The sequence below is a fragment of the Trachymyrmex cornetzi genome, unplaced genomic scaffold, assembly GCF_001594075.2.
Source record: "Trachymyrmex cornetzi isolate Tcor2-1 unplaced genomic scaffold, Tcor1.1 scaffold15, whole genome shotgun sequence".
In the NCBI taxonomy this organism is placed as follows: Eukaryota; Metazoa; Arthropoda; class Insecta; order Hymenoptera; family Formicidae; genus Trachymyrmex; species Trachymyrmex cornetzi.
In genome coordinates, this window is record NW_017296091.1 from 286716 (window position 1) to 306657 (window position 19942).

General features: G+C 33.5%; 1 protein-coding gene across 2 annotated transcripts in view; it reads left to right on the top strand.

Annotated features, from left to right (window-relative positions):
- Window positions 1-19942, top strand: part of Dgk (diacyl glycerol kinase 1) — a 99957-nt gene that overhangs the window by 41086 nt on the left and 38929 nt on the right. Inside the window, exons 2-3 of one of the 2 annotated variants that reach the window (XM_018502842.1) lie at window positions 7323-7451; window positions 10760-10848. In XM_018502842.1, the coding sequence (XP_018358344.1) occupies window positions 7388-7451; window positions 10760-10848 (153 nt within the window). In that variant the 5' untranslated portion in view covers window positions 7323-7387. Of the gene's footprint in view, window positions 1-7322; window positions 7452-10759; window positions 10849-19942 lie in introns of those variants that run through there. The other variant, XM_018502843.1, reaches the window with a different exon arrangement.

Genomic DNA, 19942 nt, shown 5'->3' on the forward strand with positions numbered 1-19942 from the left:
TATTATATACATATTACAAAACAGAAAGGATTAAAGGATGGGAGCACAGAGTCTTGCATAATACATAACGCATAAGAAAATGAATCAATCAAAGTCCTTTATTTTCTTCTTTTCCTTTATTATGAAATAAAAGACTGTGATTGGTGGATTTTCTTATGCTTTATGTATTCTGCGTTGTGCAAAGGTCTGTGTTCCGGTCTTATAGCATACAAAATGTATAATAAGCATAACATAGAAGACTAAGACTAAGACTGTCTGGAGCAATAAGCGTCACAAGTCAGCACAAAGTCACCCATACATTTACATAACATGCTCATAGATATACACAATTTACACTCAAGGCTTGTAATCTCCTAATACCAATCTAATCCCTTCATTCCCCTTTAATAAATACGACTCTTTATACATGGCTTTGATTAAATTAATAAATACTATTAATACCTTGTCGGTGACAAATATCATGTTAATTATGTCATTAAGCTTATCTTGTTAAGAAGGCAGCCTTATGCGTTAAGTATACTGTTAACGACTGATTATCGTCTATTGTTTTATAAAATCATACTATAAACTTATTTAAATTACTTACGTTTATTTAAATAAACAGAATACAGTTAAACGAATTACATGTACCTATATTTCAAGGAATAATATTTATCTCGTTATCAGAAATAAGTCTCTTCGAGAAAAAGCTCAGCGTATTTTTGCGTCATAATTTACATGATATATTACTTTATATTTCTGTCTCGAGCAGTCTCATAACGGCTTTATTCTTTGTCAATTGCAGAAATCGCTTATCCGCGAAAGTATTCTGCAAATAACATTGCTTATTCGCGTTATAAATTGAAGCATTGTCCTTGCTGTTATTAAAATAATAATAAGGACACACACGCGAATAAATGTAAAGATTTCAGATATGTATAGGTAAATATGTTATAAAGGTTAAAAATTATTATTCTCGTTATCATAATTTTTCTATAGTGCGCTAAAATTAATTAAATGTAATAATATTAAAAGAAATGTCTGTGTATATTTTATAATTTAATTCTAATCTCAGAAGGTCTAAGGTTCAGTCATAATATGGAGAATTCATTAATGTAACATTAATGAGAATACAATTTGTAGTATATACTACTAAGCTTTGAATGAAGTATCAATGGGTAATATTACGGCGCGGCGCCTTATATACTCGTACGTACATCGTATTCGAGCAACTGATGTACCACGAATCGTGATTGTCTTCGTGGATGCTCCTATCATGGATAACTGACGACGGCATATATTTCATTTGGATGTTGGGACAGGATAATAAATTTACTTAACTACGTTCCGTCAGCGATTTCATCGGTCGTTGTAAGCGCTGTAACGTGAAACGCGTTGTTCTATTCTGAACGAGTTTCCTTCACCGCGCAAGAAGAAACGCAATTTCTTTCAGGTTGTAAAAATAGAAGAGATTAAATCGCGAAACGACAATGCGCGAATACTTTTAGTAATTACGACATTCGCGGAGTACCGCGAAATATTCATTCCATTTAAATGATGGATAACCCGTTGGATCAGCAAGACAGTTCTTTATCTACAATTTGTGTTGTAACTTCTACAATTACGTATTTTACAATCGGACGGAAGTTTGAACAAATAAGTTTTTAATTCGAAATTATCGTTTATAGAACATGAATTTTTTGAAAATCTGTCGTAATATATGGAGACGTAATTATGTAGCGACATATTTGGTGCGACAAAATAAAAGTGAAAATCAATACAAAAAAATCTGCGAATTTCAATTTACCAACCGCAATGCGTTACTGCAACTGATGGGAACAATTTGTCAACTGAAAGAAAAACATATGGGAAACTACAAACGCGCGTAAATTTTTTTCGTTTATACAAAAAAATATTTGTAGACTTTACAATCGCTGCAAGTGATTGAAAAAGCTTTTAGAAGCAAACTCTCTCTAATATCCTTTTGTACGTAATATCGTTCTGCAAGTCTTGCAAACAAGATATTCACGTAAAAAAAGACATTTAATTTTTCTTATAAGCATATGCACTATCATTTTCTTCATAATTAATGCGAATATCTATGACAATATATAAAGTTACTTTCGTACATGATTATATTGTACGTGTTACCACACGTACACATTTTTTGAAAATCATTTGTAACTTGAGTCTCTTTCGAAAATAAACTCGTCTACATTTTTAAAGCAAATCCACTTTTTCCTCATTTCAAGAAAAAAACAGTGACGGCTGTCGCGCGAAAAAGTCTCGCAATCGCAACCGTCCCCCTGCTCAGGGATTTATTTTTCTCGAGGGATGGATTAAACGGCCGCACCAAGCCGCATCTCGAGCTGTCCTTCATTTGGATTCGCGTGTGAAACTAATTACAACGCCACGCGTTGTTCGCCGCATCGATTGGCATTTTATTCGAATGCGAGCGTTCGGAGGACAAAGCCGACGGTACACGGTAAATCACGGAAGAAGCCAGCGGAGCAATAAAATTGTATTTCACGCCCGTGGCATGCACGCGGGCAAACCGCGCGTGCAAGCTGCGCCGAATCCCGATCTCGCTGCGCGTTAAACCCGGATTATATAATCCGGACGAAATTATCGGCGAATCTGTATACCCGCAGGAGAGGAGGGAGGAAATGATCGAATCACACATCGGTAGTGAAGTATTACATGGAGAAGCGGATACGTCGGGATTAATGCGATCATGCATCGCATCGTGTTTGTCGATTGTGCTCGTTGTACCAACAGCTCGTTGTATGCACACCGCGAATTAAGGGTCTCATGCGAAATGGGGATGATAATCCGTTGATATTGTGCTAAATTTTCTTTTTATTCATAGCATTATTGGCCCGATGCCCTCGTTATTTGAACCCTTGCTTTTGAACTGTTGCCGCACTGGCGGTTCCATTAATTCCAGTTCACATCCGGCTTATATTAAAAATGGCGGCGTAGCGGATGTAATATTTAGCGAATACTTGATGATATTTACAGATAGCACACGGAAAGAACGGTTTTGTTGAAATATCCAAAAATTCAGCTAGATAGAGATCTTTGTTTGAACCATCAAAATAATTATATAAGACGCTTAAATTGATTAGTATATAGAATGTTAAAACTTTTTGTAATATCATCATTACCGTTTAAACATTCTACATCTAATCATGTTGATTTTCAAACAAAATTATTTTCAGATCTGTATCCAGCTAAATTTTTAGATACTTCAGAAAATCCTTCTTTCCGTGCAGAAATCATTGATTCTTTACGAAAAGTGACGAAATACTCTAAAAAATATGGATATGGATTCAATACTATATGTATCTGTATAATTTTCGTCGTGCTGATATTAATGTCAATATCAACATGTTGTGTGTATTTAAAACCCATGGCGTTTATATTAACATCAACATTATGTGAATTTAAATCCATACATATATTGATATGTTTATATCAATATCAACACGGTAAAAATTATATAAATATGGTATTAAATCAACATCCATATTTTTTTAGAGGGAAACGTTTTCTTTTCTTTCTGACAATTTAATTAATATCATCTGGAATGAGATCCATTATACAAGACGCTATTTTTTTTTATTTAATAATTCTCAAAATGTTAAAAAGAAGAATAAATGTCGCGTAAAGAGAATTTTCATATTTTTTCACATCATAGTGCGTAAAATGCTTTCAATAAAATAATTATGTTATGTAAATAAACTCGCGATAACACGGATACCATATTCTCATTACGTAAAATGTTCCGCAACCACTATACAACGCTTTAATAGCGTATTTTGGATATTAATTGGAGTTGAAAATTTTGATGTGAGAAGATTACGATAGTCTCTCGAGTTATAACGATCCAAATTGATTAATTAATTCCACAGAATTTACACACTCAGTCCCGTAACTAATTACACGCGGACCGATGTATTATCTGTTATTTATTTTTTTTTCAACTCAAATATTGATTTTTTTTAATTTTGCCTTTTAGCTCCAGATATTTTAGCGTTTCACATTAGTTCGCTTTATATCGAAGCTCAGTTATCAATAAATGGCATAATTATATAAACATGATTAACAATAATTTGTCTCTTTTGATTAAATTGTTGGAATATATTACGTGACTGTGAAATATTTATTATTATTCTTTTATTCGTCGATGAAATATGGATTATTGAAAAAATTTCTGAATATATTGCTTTCTTGCGCCAGTTTATGTAACATCAAATCCTGGAGGAGTCAAGCACGAACCTCTCAAATTTTATTAAAAACGTATTTGAGAAGAGGGAAAAGAGAAAATAAAGTAACGCATCTAAATATTAATAGCTTCTCCATATTGTTTTCCTACACATTAATTTATTTTTATTTTACACAAATACAAAAAATACTTGTGTTAGTAAACTAAATCGTTAATTACACATTAACAATAATAAGTAATAAGTTATATGATATGTATCATATATATGACAGTACTAATCGATTTCTGGTGGAATGGCTATCGATTTCCAGCGGAATATTAGTTGAAAGGTGATTCCGACGTTGATCAATGTTCTTTTCAAAGCCGAAAAATTATAAAATGTCGGCAGTTTCATCTTGATATTAATGAATACTTGAATTAAGAAATAATTATATTTCATAGATATTGGAACGAAAATCTAAAACAGTAATTTAATTCTCATCTCTGTCGCATCGATTTCTCACTTCCAATGAACAAATTGTATAAGATACCTCTTTCAATTAACCCTTAGCGCACATGATTGGATTATTCGTGGTCCTGTGCATTCGTTTCTTTGAAATGTAATACTAGGAACACCAAGTAATTACAATTATAATTCGAAATTGGACCGATGAGAATAGATCTTGTTTAGAGAAATTCTATTTTTGGTCAAAGCGGATCTTATAGTGCTTGAATGTGCGAATTTATATACATGTCCAATTCCGTAAACTGCGCGCTGAAATCTTTTCAATTCTGAAACGCAATCATAAACAAAAGTTTTGTTTATGATTGCATTTCAAGACTGAAAAAGATTTCGACATGTAGTTTGTAGAATTGAATACGAGTATGTATATAAACATGGAAATATTTAGCCTGAAATCCACTTTGAACGAAAACAGGATTTCTCTTAATTAGACCAAGCAGTTAGTTACAACATTTTTATATACAATTTTTTTAAATGTACAACTTTACAAATACTTTTAAAAAATATTAAAATACGAGTTACTTATTAATTTTTGTAAATTTGTAAAAAATTAATCCCACCAATGACCTATCTGTTTACTCATCACCCGTCGAAAGTTCATTATTCACGTAGTTCGGTATCACTAATTGAATAATTGCGTCTCCTAGCACTTGTCGCGACTGTGTTTCGTAGAGTAATGCGACGATACACAAACGGCTTACGACACTATCCGCCCTTTCGTCTGATCTCGCTACGTGAATGACAATAAGGGCCTCTTCAACTCTGATTAACGCTAATCGATATGGTTAATTCAATTACTACGATTACTAACGTGAGAAATGAACACAGTTTATCTCGGAAGAGGAAGAAAGCAGAAGTTCTGATTTATTGAACTGCTATTAGCACTTCTGCGAATTAATCATCGATTATCTGAACTAAAGAGACTGAGTTGTACAATTACTTTGCATATACACGCAAAAATAAGCGTCGAACGGTGTTATCATGAAATATTTAATACGTCCCGAAAGATAAAGGTACGTCGAATATTTTCAAATCAATATTCATGAATGAGTTTATTATCGCATATTGCGCGCTTTGTTTCCCAAACCCGTTAGCGTCGCTTAATTGAGTTATCGATTAATTTTCAGTAACGATCGAAAATTTTCATGCAAAAGAAAATTATATAATTTGCATGTAACAGTTAAAACTTGTTATTCGACATAATTAAATTATCGAAAAATAATATTAATTAAATTATAATTATTATAGTCGATTATTAATAATAAAAGTTATGGTTGAGAAAAAAAAATGGACTGAAAAATAATAATCACTAAATTAAAAATCACTTGAATTAAAACAATAATTAATGTGCATAAAAAAATCAATAATGCATAAATGCAATTATAGATTCATATTTATTTCATTATATATTTTGTTTCAGAACGGAGAGAAAAATTGATAAAATTTTAGAGAGAAAGGAACGCAATATATGTATTGTGAACGATTTTTCACGTCTATTAAATAACGTTTTATTTATATTTCACATAGATTATTTATAAAAAAAAAAGACAGACACGTGTAGTTTAAAATATAGCGATTTATTACTTAATATAGATCGCACTTCAACAAAAATTTAATTTTTCGCCGATTAAAGCCTGACCGTAGCGAATTCTGGAAAAAGATTCGATACATTGGACCTGTGAATATCGTGTCACGGTTTTTTCACCGTGGATAAAGTTTTACGCGGTTCAGCTAAAGACAGTGAAAAGGGATCGTGAACGTTCAAAATGCCAAACGAACGAGTTTCATCGAATGTCACAGGTTTCGCTGACAGAGCATGTGTCCAGCCGTTGCCACATGTTTGCGGGAGGAACATGTTGGATCGTTCGGATACCTCTCTTGCACACAGGCGCGTTTACAGCGAGAGAAAAGCGGCCATAGTGACCGTAAATCTGTAATTTTAGCCCGAGCGACTGATGCGCAACGAATGTATATATATCGCAATAGACTATGTTAATATATAACTAACAATAGTAAATCAATATCAAAATCACTTCTAGGTTGATCTAACAGATAATTGACTTAATTAAAGCCGCACAACGCTTTAAATCTAATTTTTTTTGTTAAATAATTTATTTCATTAATCATGTTATTATTATTTTGATGTTATTTAATTTATTATTACATTTTATTTATTTAAATGACACGTCGCATTTTCCGCCCGAATTGCACGAACAAAAGGCGAATAATAAATATTTCATATCAGCATCAATTTATAAATATATTTAATATTAAAAAAATTAATTTAATCAGCGCGTTACATAAAAGAATAATTAATATTTCGCTAAAAATATGTAAAAAAATATAAAGAAATATATTGACTCGATATTGATCACATAGCTAGTTACTAAATAGTCTGAAATGTTAATCAACTCGAACTGAAGCTTATCGAACATGGGTGTATTATTTTCTTCATAGTGCAAGAATGTAATAGGCAGCTATAAATAATTTCAAATTTAATTCAATAAAATATAGTGATACTTAGTTATTTCTATATGAAGATCTTTAATAACAAAACCACATAGAGAAATACCGATCGCGTTTTTACAAACAGCGATATCTTTTGATTTGTAGGTGACGAATTTTAGTATCCAGTATCTGGCCACTCGTCCTGAGGGATATATAGATCAGAAGTAAGGATGACCTTCCATTGGGATAAGCTCTCGCCAGCTGAATTCCAACAACTTCAGGACTTGGCAGCTTGTAAGTAGCAAAAGAAAGAAACGGAATAGGAAGTGCTGAAACGTGTAAAATAATGCGGATAAATCACAACGGAGAACTAGGGTTTCTTTCTTTTTCCTTTTGAATTTTTTTTACAGGTCGTAAATCCTAAAGTCTGCGTTACTGATGAAGTTTTAACCAACTTTGACTTATCTAGCGTCGGCAAAATTTAACACGAACAACTTTATATACACCTGGCTTAATTTTCGCTTAATAGACGCTGTTATTAATTTGCGGACACTTAATGAAGATTAGCCTCTTAACTATTTATCAATATGCAAGCTAATTTCAAAGTTTTGAATAAAGAAGATTATTTGATATTATATAAAGAACTAAAATAAAGTTTCCAACATTTTTTTAATGCTTTACGATATTTGCAAATTTGTAACCGCTATATTATACGAATTTATTCATGACAGTAGAATATTTATCGCAATTTTATTTCTATTTGTGTCAAAGTCAATGCATTAATTTTACATTTTTCAAATTCGAACAGTTTGTAATTTTGAGTGTATACTTAATTAGGCGACCATTCATACAGTGTCCTCCGAATGAATCAAATGACGTAATTTTATTTGCTCCGAATCGGATCGAAAGTGCGATAATTTTATCCCGAATTTACTCATTGAATACAAATGAGCTTCTCGTGTTGCCTGTTGCGTTCTTTAAAAGTTTCGTTGCGATGAAAGCAACTGAAGTTACGCGCGCTATCGGGTGACTATCGTCGCACGAATTAAATTATAGTTCACAAGAAAGTAACTTACTTGAACAATGAAAAATAATAACATTATTTGTTACCGTCAAAACGTAAATTAACGTGAGATTGTACGTTGTAATAAAAAACATTCTGGCATTTTGTTAAGATGTTTTGTAACAGCATGTTTCTGATAGAACAGAACAATATAATTTTTTTTAATACATAAATGTAAATTTTCTGTCTTTGATTGTCGTACATTACTTGAGACTTTCGTGTGCCATAGTGAATATTCTTAAATTATGTGGCTACCAACGGGGCACTATCTTTAATTACAGATAGCACTTAACTCAATTAAATATAACTGAAACGAAGTGGTAATTAGCTCCGCTCAATTACGCAGAATGAAAGTCAACAACTAGAAGTTTGTTGAATGAAAGCTATTAAAAATACATCAAGATGGATATAAAACGTAAATACTATCACGTTGAAAAGAGAAATATTGAATAATCAGCAATTTATAGCGTTTACTCTCTTCTGTTACAAAGCATCGTGAAATTCGCGCATGTTGCTTGAAATAAGTTTATAAAATAATATGCATTTAAAACTTTAATTAAAAATATTTGTGCGTTAAGTAGCTTGCAATATTTTTTTGAAACCCTCGTAGACATTTTCGTGGATATTGCTTTGGATAAAAACAATCGCGAGATTTCGAGAAATTCCCGATTGGAATGAATAATTAAAGTGAACACTTGTATAAAGCCGCTTGTTATATTATAATCTCGCTAATATAATATGTAGATCCGAACGTTGAAATTCGTATAATTTTGCCGTACATTTCCGTGCGATTTAGCGACCGGCAATAAACGCGCTTCGAATTTTCCACGCATAAACGCCTCGATCGCGGACTTGATGATGTACAGGTGTTTCCACTGTTTAGTATTTCACATTCGGTTGACAAGAAGATGCGAGACTGTAGCAACGCCTACGTCTTTCGAGAAGGAGCAACATATGCAACGTTCGCGCAGGAAAGCACTAATTCATCGAACAAGCGCCGCACTTTGTCGTATAAGCTGAATAAATTGCCCCCGTTCGTCAACAAATTTACTGGCATTACCGTAATATGGCTTCCATTCTAGTACATAATCTTTTATTCGAAATAGTACTACATTGTGCGAAACAAAGGATTTTCGCGTTAGAATTCGCAGAAATAGGATGCGATTGCGAGTTGAGCGAGATCAAGAAAGTAATACCTATCATTAATATCAATAATATTTAAAAATAACCGAGCAAGTCACATTTATCGCACGGAAAGAACGATTTTACTAAAATGAGTATCTAAAAATTTAAATTAGTTAGATATAGATCTAAAAATAAATTTGATGGCTACAAAAATAATTATGTAGAACACTTCAAGCTGGTTACTAAAATGTCAAAACTTTTTACAGCATTGCTTATTATGCTTGACTTTCCAACACAATTATTTTAATAATCCAACAAAATTTATTTTCAGATCTGTATCTAATTAAATTTTTACCTACCTTCAATAAAATAGTTCTTTCCGTACATATTTTAACTAACATTAACTGAGAGATAAACATTTTCTTTCATTCTCTCTTAAGTTAAACAATAACGTAAAAATAATTATAAATTAAATTATAAATCTACTGTACAAATTAAAGATTGTTTAACAAAAAATTAACATTAAATGTATTTGAAAATTAATGCTCGAACGTCTACAACTTTTTAAAATAGAATAAATTTAAAATGAATAAATTTATCGTAATGAGTACAGCTTTCGAAAAAAATTGCTTTGTCATAAAGTCACTGTTTGCGATTCTCATTTGTGTGGATATTCTACTATTATAAAATAATTGTTCAATAATCATCGGCAGTTATGCGAGATGGACAGTCATCGAGGCGGAAACATGAATTTTAGCTGGACGCATTAATCATCTGCCCGTTCGAATACGATCCATCGTGGCCGTCAATCGACTCGAAAATAGTAGTCGCCCAAAAATATCCCGATCCGTTAAGTGCATTATGACGTCAGTGCAAGTAGATTAGGCCAATGGCCTCCTATTATTAGTCAATTTATCATACCGTTGTTTCTTCTGTAAACAGTTGATTTCAAGATGGTTGATCAATCGCCCTCTCTCTTCACTGTCTATCTCAGAATCAGAAACAAACTTGTTCGTGACGTATTTGCTGACATGTCGAATCGTGCAACCAGAAAAAAATCTCTCACGAAATATTGATATATTTACAACTTTAATGTTTTTTTATACATTTGTTGGAATGATCAATTTATAAAGCTAAGATTGGAAGCATTCAAATATTAAAAAAATTTTTAGTATTTGCGTCATACATATCGCCAATCAAATTTTTTTGACTCAATAAAATTACTTTTTTAATTTTCTTTTACGTTTTATACGTACCTATTGTTATGAAACATTTTATTAAATTTTTGTCTATTATAAAACACGTGTTATATTATTTAAATTCTCTTTGATACTTGAGAATTATTCTTCCAACATCATAGAATACAATTTAATTATGAATGCAATAAATTGTCAAACTGTTAATTATTTCTCAGATTCCACGCGGAAGCTCCAGGATGTTCTGGCCGAATTTTGTGGGAGCAACACAACGCCGAGCGGCGTGCCGAAATATCATCCGGACGGAGTGAGTCATATAAAGATTAATTCATATTTTAGTCGTACACCGATAATGTACGCATAAAAAATTTAAGAGGATATTTCCCGTCTATAAAAAAAGATGTTTCGTTTTAAAGACAGGGCGAAATTAAGCGAAGATGTATAACATTAAAAAATGAGAATATCTTATGCAACGTTATTTTAGTTTTTCATCCGACACTGCCGTGATACTCTATTCGGTAAATGTTATTTTTTGTAAAGTATACATTTGATTCCATAGAAATTTCCGCAAGTTTTCTGTGTAAATCGATAGATGTGAAGGATTCTACCGAACGCGAACACGATTTCGTTGCCGTCTCTCATCTCAGGTGCACTTCAACCTTTCTATAAAATGAAATTGAACGATCGGTGTGCTCAAGAGTGCACTTGAGCGACAAATATCTACTTAACTTGGACGCAAGCTGTTTAAATAAGTTTTCAGGAAACGTGATATTTTACGGAAAGCCGCGACAGATACGTCCATCCAAAACGATTTACGTAAATAATTAGTAACTTTTATTCGTGACAAGAACGAATTTGTAATTTTACAAAATGTTAGTCGACTTCGTTGCAGCTGTTCGCCGATGAAACATTTTTTATCGTCGTATTAAAAAAAGGAACTATCGTTCCAGAGGAAACTTCTTCCCGTTTTATCTGTTTCATATCGATTGAGGTACTGTCAGATTATATAAGCGTACAGTTTATATTTTGAGTGAAAGCTACACAGAAACGACATAAAGCGATGGTATAATACGGTTCACAACGAGAAAGCATTTGTTCCATAAAATCGTAAACTATTCCCGCTAGAATAACATTCAGAACACGTACGATTCTTACGAACAGGTGGAAGTTATTGCGTGCTCGAGTTATACAAGAAGAACGGACGTGAGAGAGAGAGAGTTCCGCATTCGACGGCGCATTAATGATCGACTCGAATCTCTAATGGTAGTCGCATGCGAAGTTATTTTTTGCACGAAAAGAGATTTCTTACCGCAAATAACATACGCATGGACCATTAGTTTAAGATAAATTTGATGAGAGTTGTATTAAAAAGCAATCAGGATTGAATTCTTCTCTCTCCTTCTCAGTATATACATTCTAAATTTTTCCTTCGTGTTTTTTTTTTTCAACAATAAAAACATGGTACGACAGTTCTTCAGAATTCGCAAATCCGCGGATTTTTAAATTTTTTCAGCGCATACAGCTCATAATGTGACCGCGCGCGAATTCGTCTCGCGGATTTCACGGTGGAACTAAAGTCATTCCTCCAACTTCGACACCCCTCGCTATTTTCTGACAGTTGTTTTACTTTTACGTCAGCGTGTAATGTATTGGAACAATGTGCAACATCGGCATAGTATACGTCTAAACATGCGGGAACACGTTTAGCTCCCCTGAGAAATATTAACTCCGAAACTAAAACAGATTGCTGAAGTTGCGATGATGCTTTTTTTTTGTACGAAGTGCTCGGCACCGTGTTTACCGTTCGTCACAGTTTGTCGTAACACGCGTTGCATCATGATGATATATCGATTAAGGCTTCTTTTACGTGTATCTCTCTTGTGACTAATGGAGCAACTTTTTGCAAAAATTTTGCACCAAGTCTCATGCGAAAAGTTACGAGTCTCGTCATAAATATTCAAATGGCTAATGCGTCAACGAAATGCGCAAGCTCTTTGAGAGTCATGATAATTTTACTCGATCCCATTCCTATATTTTTACACGCTCGTTGGAACAGAATCAGAAATATGTCTCTTGTTAATATTTCCTTCTGATAATGGGACAGTTATAATAACAAGCTACTAGACACACCTGCATAAAAACGATTTGAACTTTTATTTTCGACTAAATTCCTAAACCCTTATAAAACCATTGTGAGTTACAACAAGAAGTCTGATTCATGATCCGACGGTAGTAATTTCATAGCACGTTCCAAGTTGGGATCCCTTTGAAGAGCGATCTAAATTACTTTCTTCTATGTTACCGGCGTCTTTCCGCAAATTCCGACCGCGCGACATTTTCAGACGGTGAGCAAATTTACTGCCCCACCATCGACGGCGATATAATCCACCGTTCTTTCATGATATTCTGATATGAGCGACCGGCCAGAATTTCACGAGGCATTAATCTTCGAGTAATTATTTTTAAATGGCAATAAAGCTTGGGTTTCTTATAGGATCGTAAAAAAATGCGACATCAAAACGGTTGGAATTTATGCTAGACACTTTTGTCTGAAGTTTTGTGTTTCTCAAAACGAAGAAGAAAATGACTTGTATAACTCTAACGTATACACCGTAATAATGCCGCAAAAGCTTTCTGTTCGTTTTGTAGCGATACGTGCCGCAGAGATTCCGTGAGACACCAGCAGAACTTGTTCGTTGGTGGAAAGCACAGAAATTGCATTCTTACTAAGAATGTCACAATGCTTACTGATCTTATTGCATACATAGTAACAGTTAAAATCCATTAACGTGAAGCTATTGTTACGAGAAAGATTCCGTAAACTTTATTTACGCACACAGCCAGCGATGTTATTCGCACAGGATCGAACATTATTCGTTTTCACTCTAAATTTCTTGCTGTGAAATCTCACTCCAAGAGAGTGAAAATGCAACCACCCTTGAAAAAAAGTAAAAATATTTCACTTTTTGAAAAAAAATTACGATCTTTACTCTTTTTAGAGTAAAATCTCATTTTTAAAAAATGAGGTTTCACTCCTTTGAAGTAAAAATTCAGTTTAAAAAGAGTGAAAATTGTCACTCTTTTTTAAGAAGTGACATATTTTCACTTTTTTTTAAAGGGTGATTGTATTTTCACTTTCTTGGAGTGAGATTTCACTGTAAGAAATTTAGAGTGTTATTATTGTACAGTAGTAGCTGGTAGGAAAATATCGTCGACTTCAGTACGCGATTACGTGAGGCAATATTGGCAAATTTAATATGTAATTTAATAAATTCTTCATTAACTTCCAATAATAATTTGAATCTCACTTTTGAATCTTTTAAATATACATCAATCTTCTTCCTATAACTTGTATGTGTATTTTGTATTTTTAACTCTAATCGATATCCGTTCTCTCTTAACTGGTATTCGCGGATCCAGTATACTTTAAATTAATGTATCTTTGCTTAAAGTTAACATGACTGAACGATTTTTTTTTTTCATTTTGAAGGTCAAAATCCGAAAAATAAGATTACGTAACTTTTAAATTATGTAAGGTTATGAAAAACATTTGTTATAAATAACTTTTTATAACACAGTTGAGAAGAAAATGTTCGAGTCCGCTGGATACGTGAATATCGATTAGGATTAAATACTTTACTGTATAAAAGAGAGGAAAATGTAGTAAAATAAAAATAACTAAAGTTCAATTTTAAGCTTAATCTATGTGCTCGTGTGTGTTGTTGTGGGTGTACGTGAATGAACCGTGAAGTATATTACACACTTTGAGAATCTAACAGATTATTTTCATTGCCGCGATATTAACATCAAATATACCAGTTCAATCACAAAGCCATTGAAATCGAACCGACCGATATTGCGTCAACGTTTATAACCGGAATCCTTTGTGGAAGAGAACGCAAACTTGGTATTCCGTAGGATGCGACAATCGACATCGAATGTTGAGAGGTTACATTGGTTACGAGAGGTCCGGAAATTCCCCTGCGGACGCGGTCTTTTACCGTGAAGCGTAACCGGTGTCGAGAACTCATAATTGGAGATTCCACCGAGGGACAAGCGTGCGTCAACGGCCCGATAAGAGGTCACATTCAACCACAAGTCTGACACACGAAACGAGCGCTGCGACACTCGACTCCCACGATTATAGTTAGCCGAATTTGCGATTTGCTCGAACCAGATTTCTCTGCGTGAATAAATTTAATCGTGATTGAAAATCACAAGTTTTGTTTTACGATTCATTAATCGCCAAATTATTAATTGTATTTAGATAAATTCTTTCTCATTATATTTTGACGAAAGTTTGGTAAATATTTAATTAGAGTTCGTCTGATTTGTGGATTATATATCTGTAGGTATACATATATTTATAGATTATATATCTAAAAGCGTTATAATATTTTTTGTGAAACCGTATTTATCTTGTACGACTTATTTATAGATTTTATCGTATCTCTTTTATGTTTTATTCAATTGTTTTGTCGTATCTTTTACGTTTTATTCAAAAGTTTTACTCATTAATTGTTCCGAAGCATCATTGCAAATAATACGAATAACACGGTCATCAAACAATAACGTTGAGGTTCGATAATTGCGAATTTAATGGAATAAATACGTATATATATTACTAACAGAAATATTCTTGCCCGATAGCGATAATAGTCAACAAAATGCCATATGTACAAAAGCGGAGACAAATACCACGGCATTAAATCAATAAAATTGCGATGGATGAACAGAGTTGCTTGCGTTTGCTCGTTAGTATAGGAAACACCGTTGAGATCTCATAACTGAATAGCCAAGAGAGAGTTCAGGTTTTGCGGCAATGGTCTAAATGATCACATTCAAACCCTATATTAACCGTAGAGTCTCGAAACATACCAATGTATAACATCAATATTGCGCAACTCAAAGATACGGAGATTTAAATGATCGGCAAAAGTTATTCATCAAAACCTAGAGAATTTATTCAATTCTACAAGCGGATCGGAGTTATTTTCTGCCATTTATATTCAAGAAATATGAGGTACATTAATATATAATTCTAATTTATAATTTAATTGATTAAATATAGCGATAATAATTTTTATAAATGGTTGTCGTCAACGATATATTGCGGGCCTGATAATCTCGATGGAAAGATCGAATCAAATCGAATGAGACCAAAGACTGTGACGTCAGAAAGAAATCCAAAAAGTATACTTGACGGTCTATTCACGTTATCGACGCAAGCAGAATTCTTGAAACGAAAAAATATAATCGAACGAGTTAAATGACGATAAGAGGAGAGAGAGAGAGAGAGAGAGAGAGAGAGAGAGAGAGAGAACCGATTACGTCCATCTAAAACGAAAATCTTAGAAGAATATTTAATTAGATCTGTAAACAGAGATTATGCTACTTGTAAGATGTCGATCTCTCATTTCGTTTCACCAATTATCTCTCTCTCTTTCTCTCTCTCACACAAGTTTAAGGATTTATACCAGTTAATAGTCTACGCAGGATATCTTTTCCGAAATCTTTTTCTGGAGCGATATAAATATAAATTTACATTTAATTATTTGAAAAATATAGTATCTCATACATACAAAAAAAGAGAAAGTGACAAAAAATGTTACTTTATTGTAGGAACCGTATCACGAATTTACTTGAATATATTCATACAAAATTATTCATAATTTCAATTTTCTAAATTTCAGTACAGCGACATATAATATTTTTTTTAAATATTCTTATAAATTCTCACAATACTTTTAAGAATTAAAAATATCTTGTTTCAAAATTTTTATACATTGATCTATAATCATTTAATCATATATAATTTTTATTATTTTTTTAGTGAACTCTTATATCAAGTGATAATATAAGATATTAAAATGTTTAAAATATACACAGTTGAAATAAAATAGCAAGACAATTTTTCATCGAATTTTCGATGAAATTAGAAATAAAAAAATAAAAAATTATATTCGGAAACAACACGTAGCTAAATATGTTCGTGCGATATATGCGGAATATATAAAATTCCAAAATATAATATTATTTGTCGTCACGCCGAGGATTATTAAAAATCGAGTATAAAAGCTTATTTATCGCTCTATTCGCAAACCAAATTAGAGAGATTTGTCGTCCTGTTGAATATTTCCAACCACACAGGTATTATACGGCTTCACCGCTTTTGCAGAGAAATCCGCGAATAAAAATAGTTCGCTTGACGTGTATCAAAGCCTGACAGTTTAAATCGAATGCATCGTTATGCACTTGAACCGACGGATTAACTAAATACGTTCGACAAAAGCATCTTCTTAATTAAAATTCGATGCGAAATAGACGAGACAGATCATTACGAGAAATCGTTATTCTAATATATGTAGCTTTCCGTGCTCAAGATGATTGTCTTACTTGCAATTTCGTTGCGCGAGGAATAGTGTCATTACGGAGCACGTAAAACATACCATTTCTATTTTATTTTTCTTCCACCTGGCTTCTTTTCTCTCATACATCTTAAAATGTTTTCAATTTCTCTCTCTCTCTCTCTCTCTCTCGCTTTATTATATTTTATAATTATCTATTGTAATTTATCTTTTCTTAATTCTTTTTTATTATTATAAATTGATTATTATTTACTTGCTTTTTTCGTTTATATTTTTTTCTTTTGCACTTCTATTTTTTTGTATTATTTTTCTTTCTTGTATTTTTTTACGTCTCTATTTTCTTTGTATTATTTACCTTTTGCTTTATTTTCTTTATATAATTATTTTTGCGTTATATTCTTATCATAATTCTTGTTATTACGTACATTCTTAGACGGTTTACCCTAGAATGTTAATAAACGCTGTATCTCTCTCTCTCTCTCTCAGTTAGTGAGATATATTATCATAACATTTAAATGAAAAAGGATTAAAAAGGATTAAAATCGATACCGATCCATTAATATTCGTACAATTCATAAAGCGTACTCATTTTATGTCCGGCTTAATAAGAGAACACATACATACACACAACACACACAATAGAATTTTTGAAATCACAAAAAAATTACGATGAGAGAATGTGCGAATATATTATCTACGATCTTGAGAGAGAAAATATTTCACTCGCAACTCTCCGCGCTTCATTTTCCATAACGCTAATTAAGAGGCGCTGCCGCAATGGTTTCATTTTGAGGATAGCGATTAACTCATTGTTGTTAATTGAATGAATGCAGCTTCGCGATTGTAAATATACCAATGTTCGGTAATGGAGGTAACTCAGAGTTACATAATGATTCTCCTTCGCTTTGTATTTTCTCTAGTCACGCGAATGAAATGCATCTCTCCTTTCTTTCTAAATTTCTTCTTCATATTTTGAATTGTTTCACGGAAAAGTAAGCATGCAAATTGCACACCTTGTAGAGATGAATAAAGCAAGGAAATATTCCCTGCGCGGAAATGTACCAGAAAATATAATATTTATCTTAATGTTATCACTGTGTTACTATCGTACTGTGTTACGTCGCGCGAAGGCTCGTACGTAGCTTTAAGGCGAGAAATCGCTATTTTTCTGCAAAATATACCTATCTGTGCATACGCGAGGGTATTATGTAGAGACTAGCGCGTCGTCCATGTAGTATTCATGCTTGACTCTCTTCTTATATGTATATATACCTATGCATACACACGTATGTATCCACACGAGGTGCAGACATGGATAAACAGCAACGAACAACAAGACGGAGCGTGAGGGGGGAAGCTACAGTTTCTATATTAAGCTTTGTGAACGAGATATTCTCGGCGAAAAGTCCCTTACGAGGGTCGGCAACGGACAAGGACATATATCAATGCCGTGACACGTCGCCTAGGATCGCATTATCGATGTCACTTCCAGTAATGCACCTTACTTGCATCCCACGCCAGTCGCGACAAATCGATTGTTATTTGACTTTCATGCGGGAATGATTAACGATTTTAGCTTTTGTAACGCCTGAAGAGAAGTAAATTCGTTCGATTGGTAAACCGGACATGGGAAGAATCGACCCTAGCAACGTTTTGCCTGTGTCGTTTATCGTTTCCCGCATTCACGTGCGAATATCTTGGAAAGTTACACTCTTCGTTCGAAATCTTCAGGAGCTAGAAGAATCGATAAAAGTATCTCAGGTCATCCGTCATCAATTTCATCCATCAAATCCTTTATGAAATTTATTTCCCGAAGGACACGTATATCCTCGGTTTGTTATACAGCGTAAACCTACATGCATCGTTATCAATATTCAAACTCAATATTCAAACTTTCCGAAACAACGGAACTCTGTAACGAGATCGAACTGGACGCCATGCCGCAGTAATTATATTATCATGGTGCTCTTCGACTGTGTGACATATTTCGAGCGATTATCCGGCAACCTGAACAACTCTATCCGCTTTTTCACTCGAGATAGCCCAGGGACTACGTAACTTCTTATCGAGCCATCTCCGTGTATGTGTACACGGTATGTGTTCCCCGAGCTCGTCCTTCGGCCCGTAAGTACGAAGGACAATGAGAAACGGTTGCTGGGGACGTAAGGGATGGAAAAACGGGTCTTCGTGGGCCGTAAGGGTGCGGTTGCTTAGCTACGTGACGTCATCTCTGACGCACCAAAAGGGAAGCGTGCCGACACCAGAGGTGCGACAAAGAGCGGATATACCACACATGCCGAGGTCACTGCGTCATCATCGCACGCACACACAAATCCGCGAAGAGGAGGGTTCCCGAAGCGGATTAAACGCTTACCCTAAGAACGATCGAAACGGAATTCTCGCTTACTATCGACCTGGGGCTTCAATACAGTGGCAAATAGAAACTAGAATAGTATAGATTGCTCCTTCCAAGTGTATTCGAACCGGGCTTCAGATTTGAGGTGATCGAATGAATATTGTCTAAGGAGAATCTCCAAAATCCCTTTGTATCTATTTGCGCGGTGAACAGGTTGTTAGTTATAGTAACAACTACCTGATTGGATCAACGTTACTCATAAATTGTAGTTTAGACAATTGTAATTTAGACAATTCTTGTGAGATCTAAGAGTCCCATCTTTTGTAAAAGAAAGATGCACTTATCAGTTCGCTTAAAACGATGAAAAGGTACTGTCTGAAGGAATCTACTTGCTAATCATCTCGATAATGATAAAAATTATAATTTCGATGAAGATCTGAGTTAATACTGTTTTTAACGTTTAATGACGCAATGCAATATGCATCAATTTAATCAACTTTTATGTATGTATATTAACTTATAATTACTTTATGAATATTTAATATTTAATTCTCCAAAAATTATTCGTGTAAAATACGTATTTTACAATTCTATATAATTCTCAGCACATAAATACAGCTCAGTATTGTATATAATTCAACGTACAAATGTGATATATCGCAACGTCAGCAGCCGAA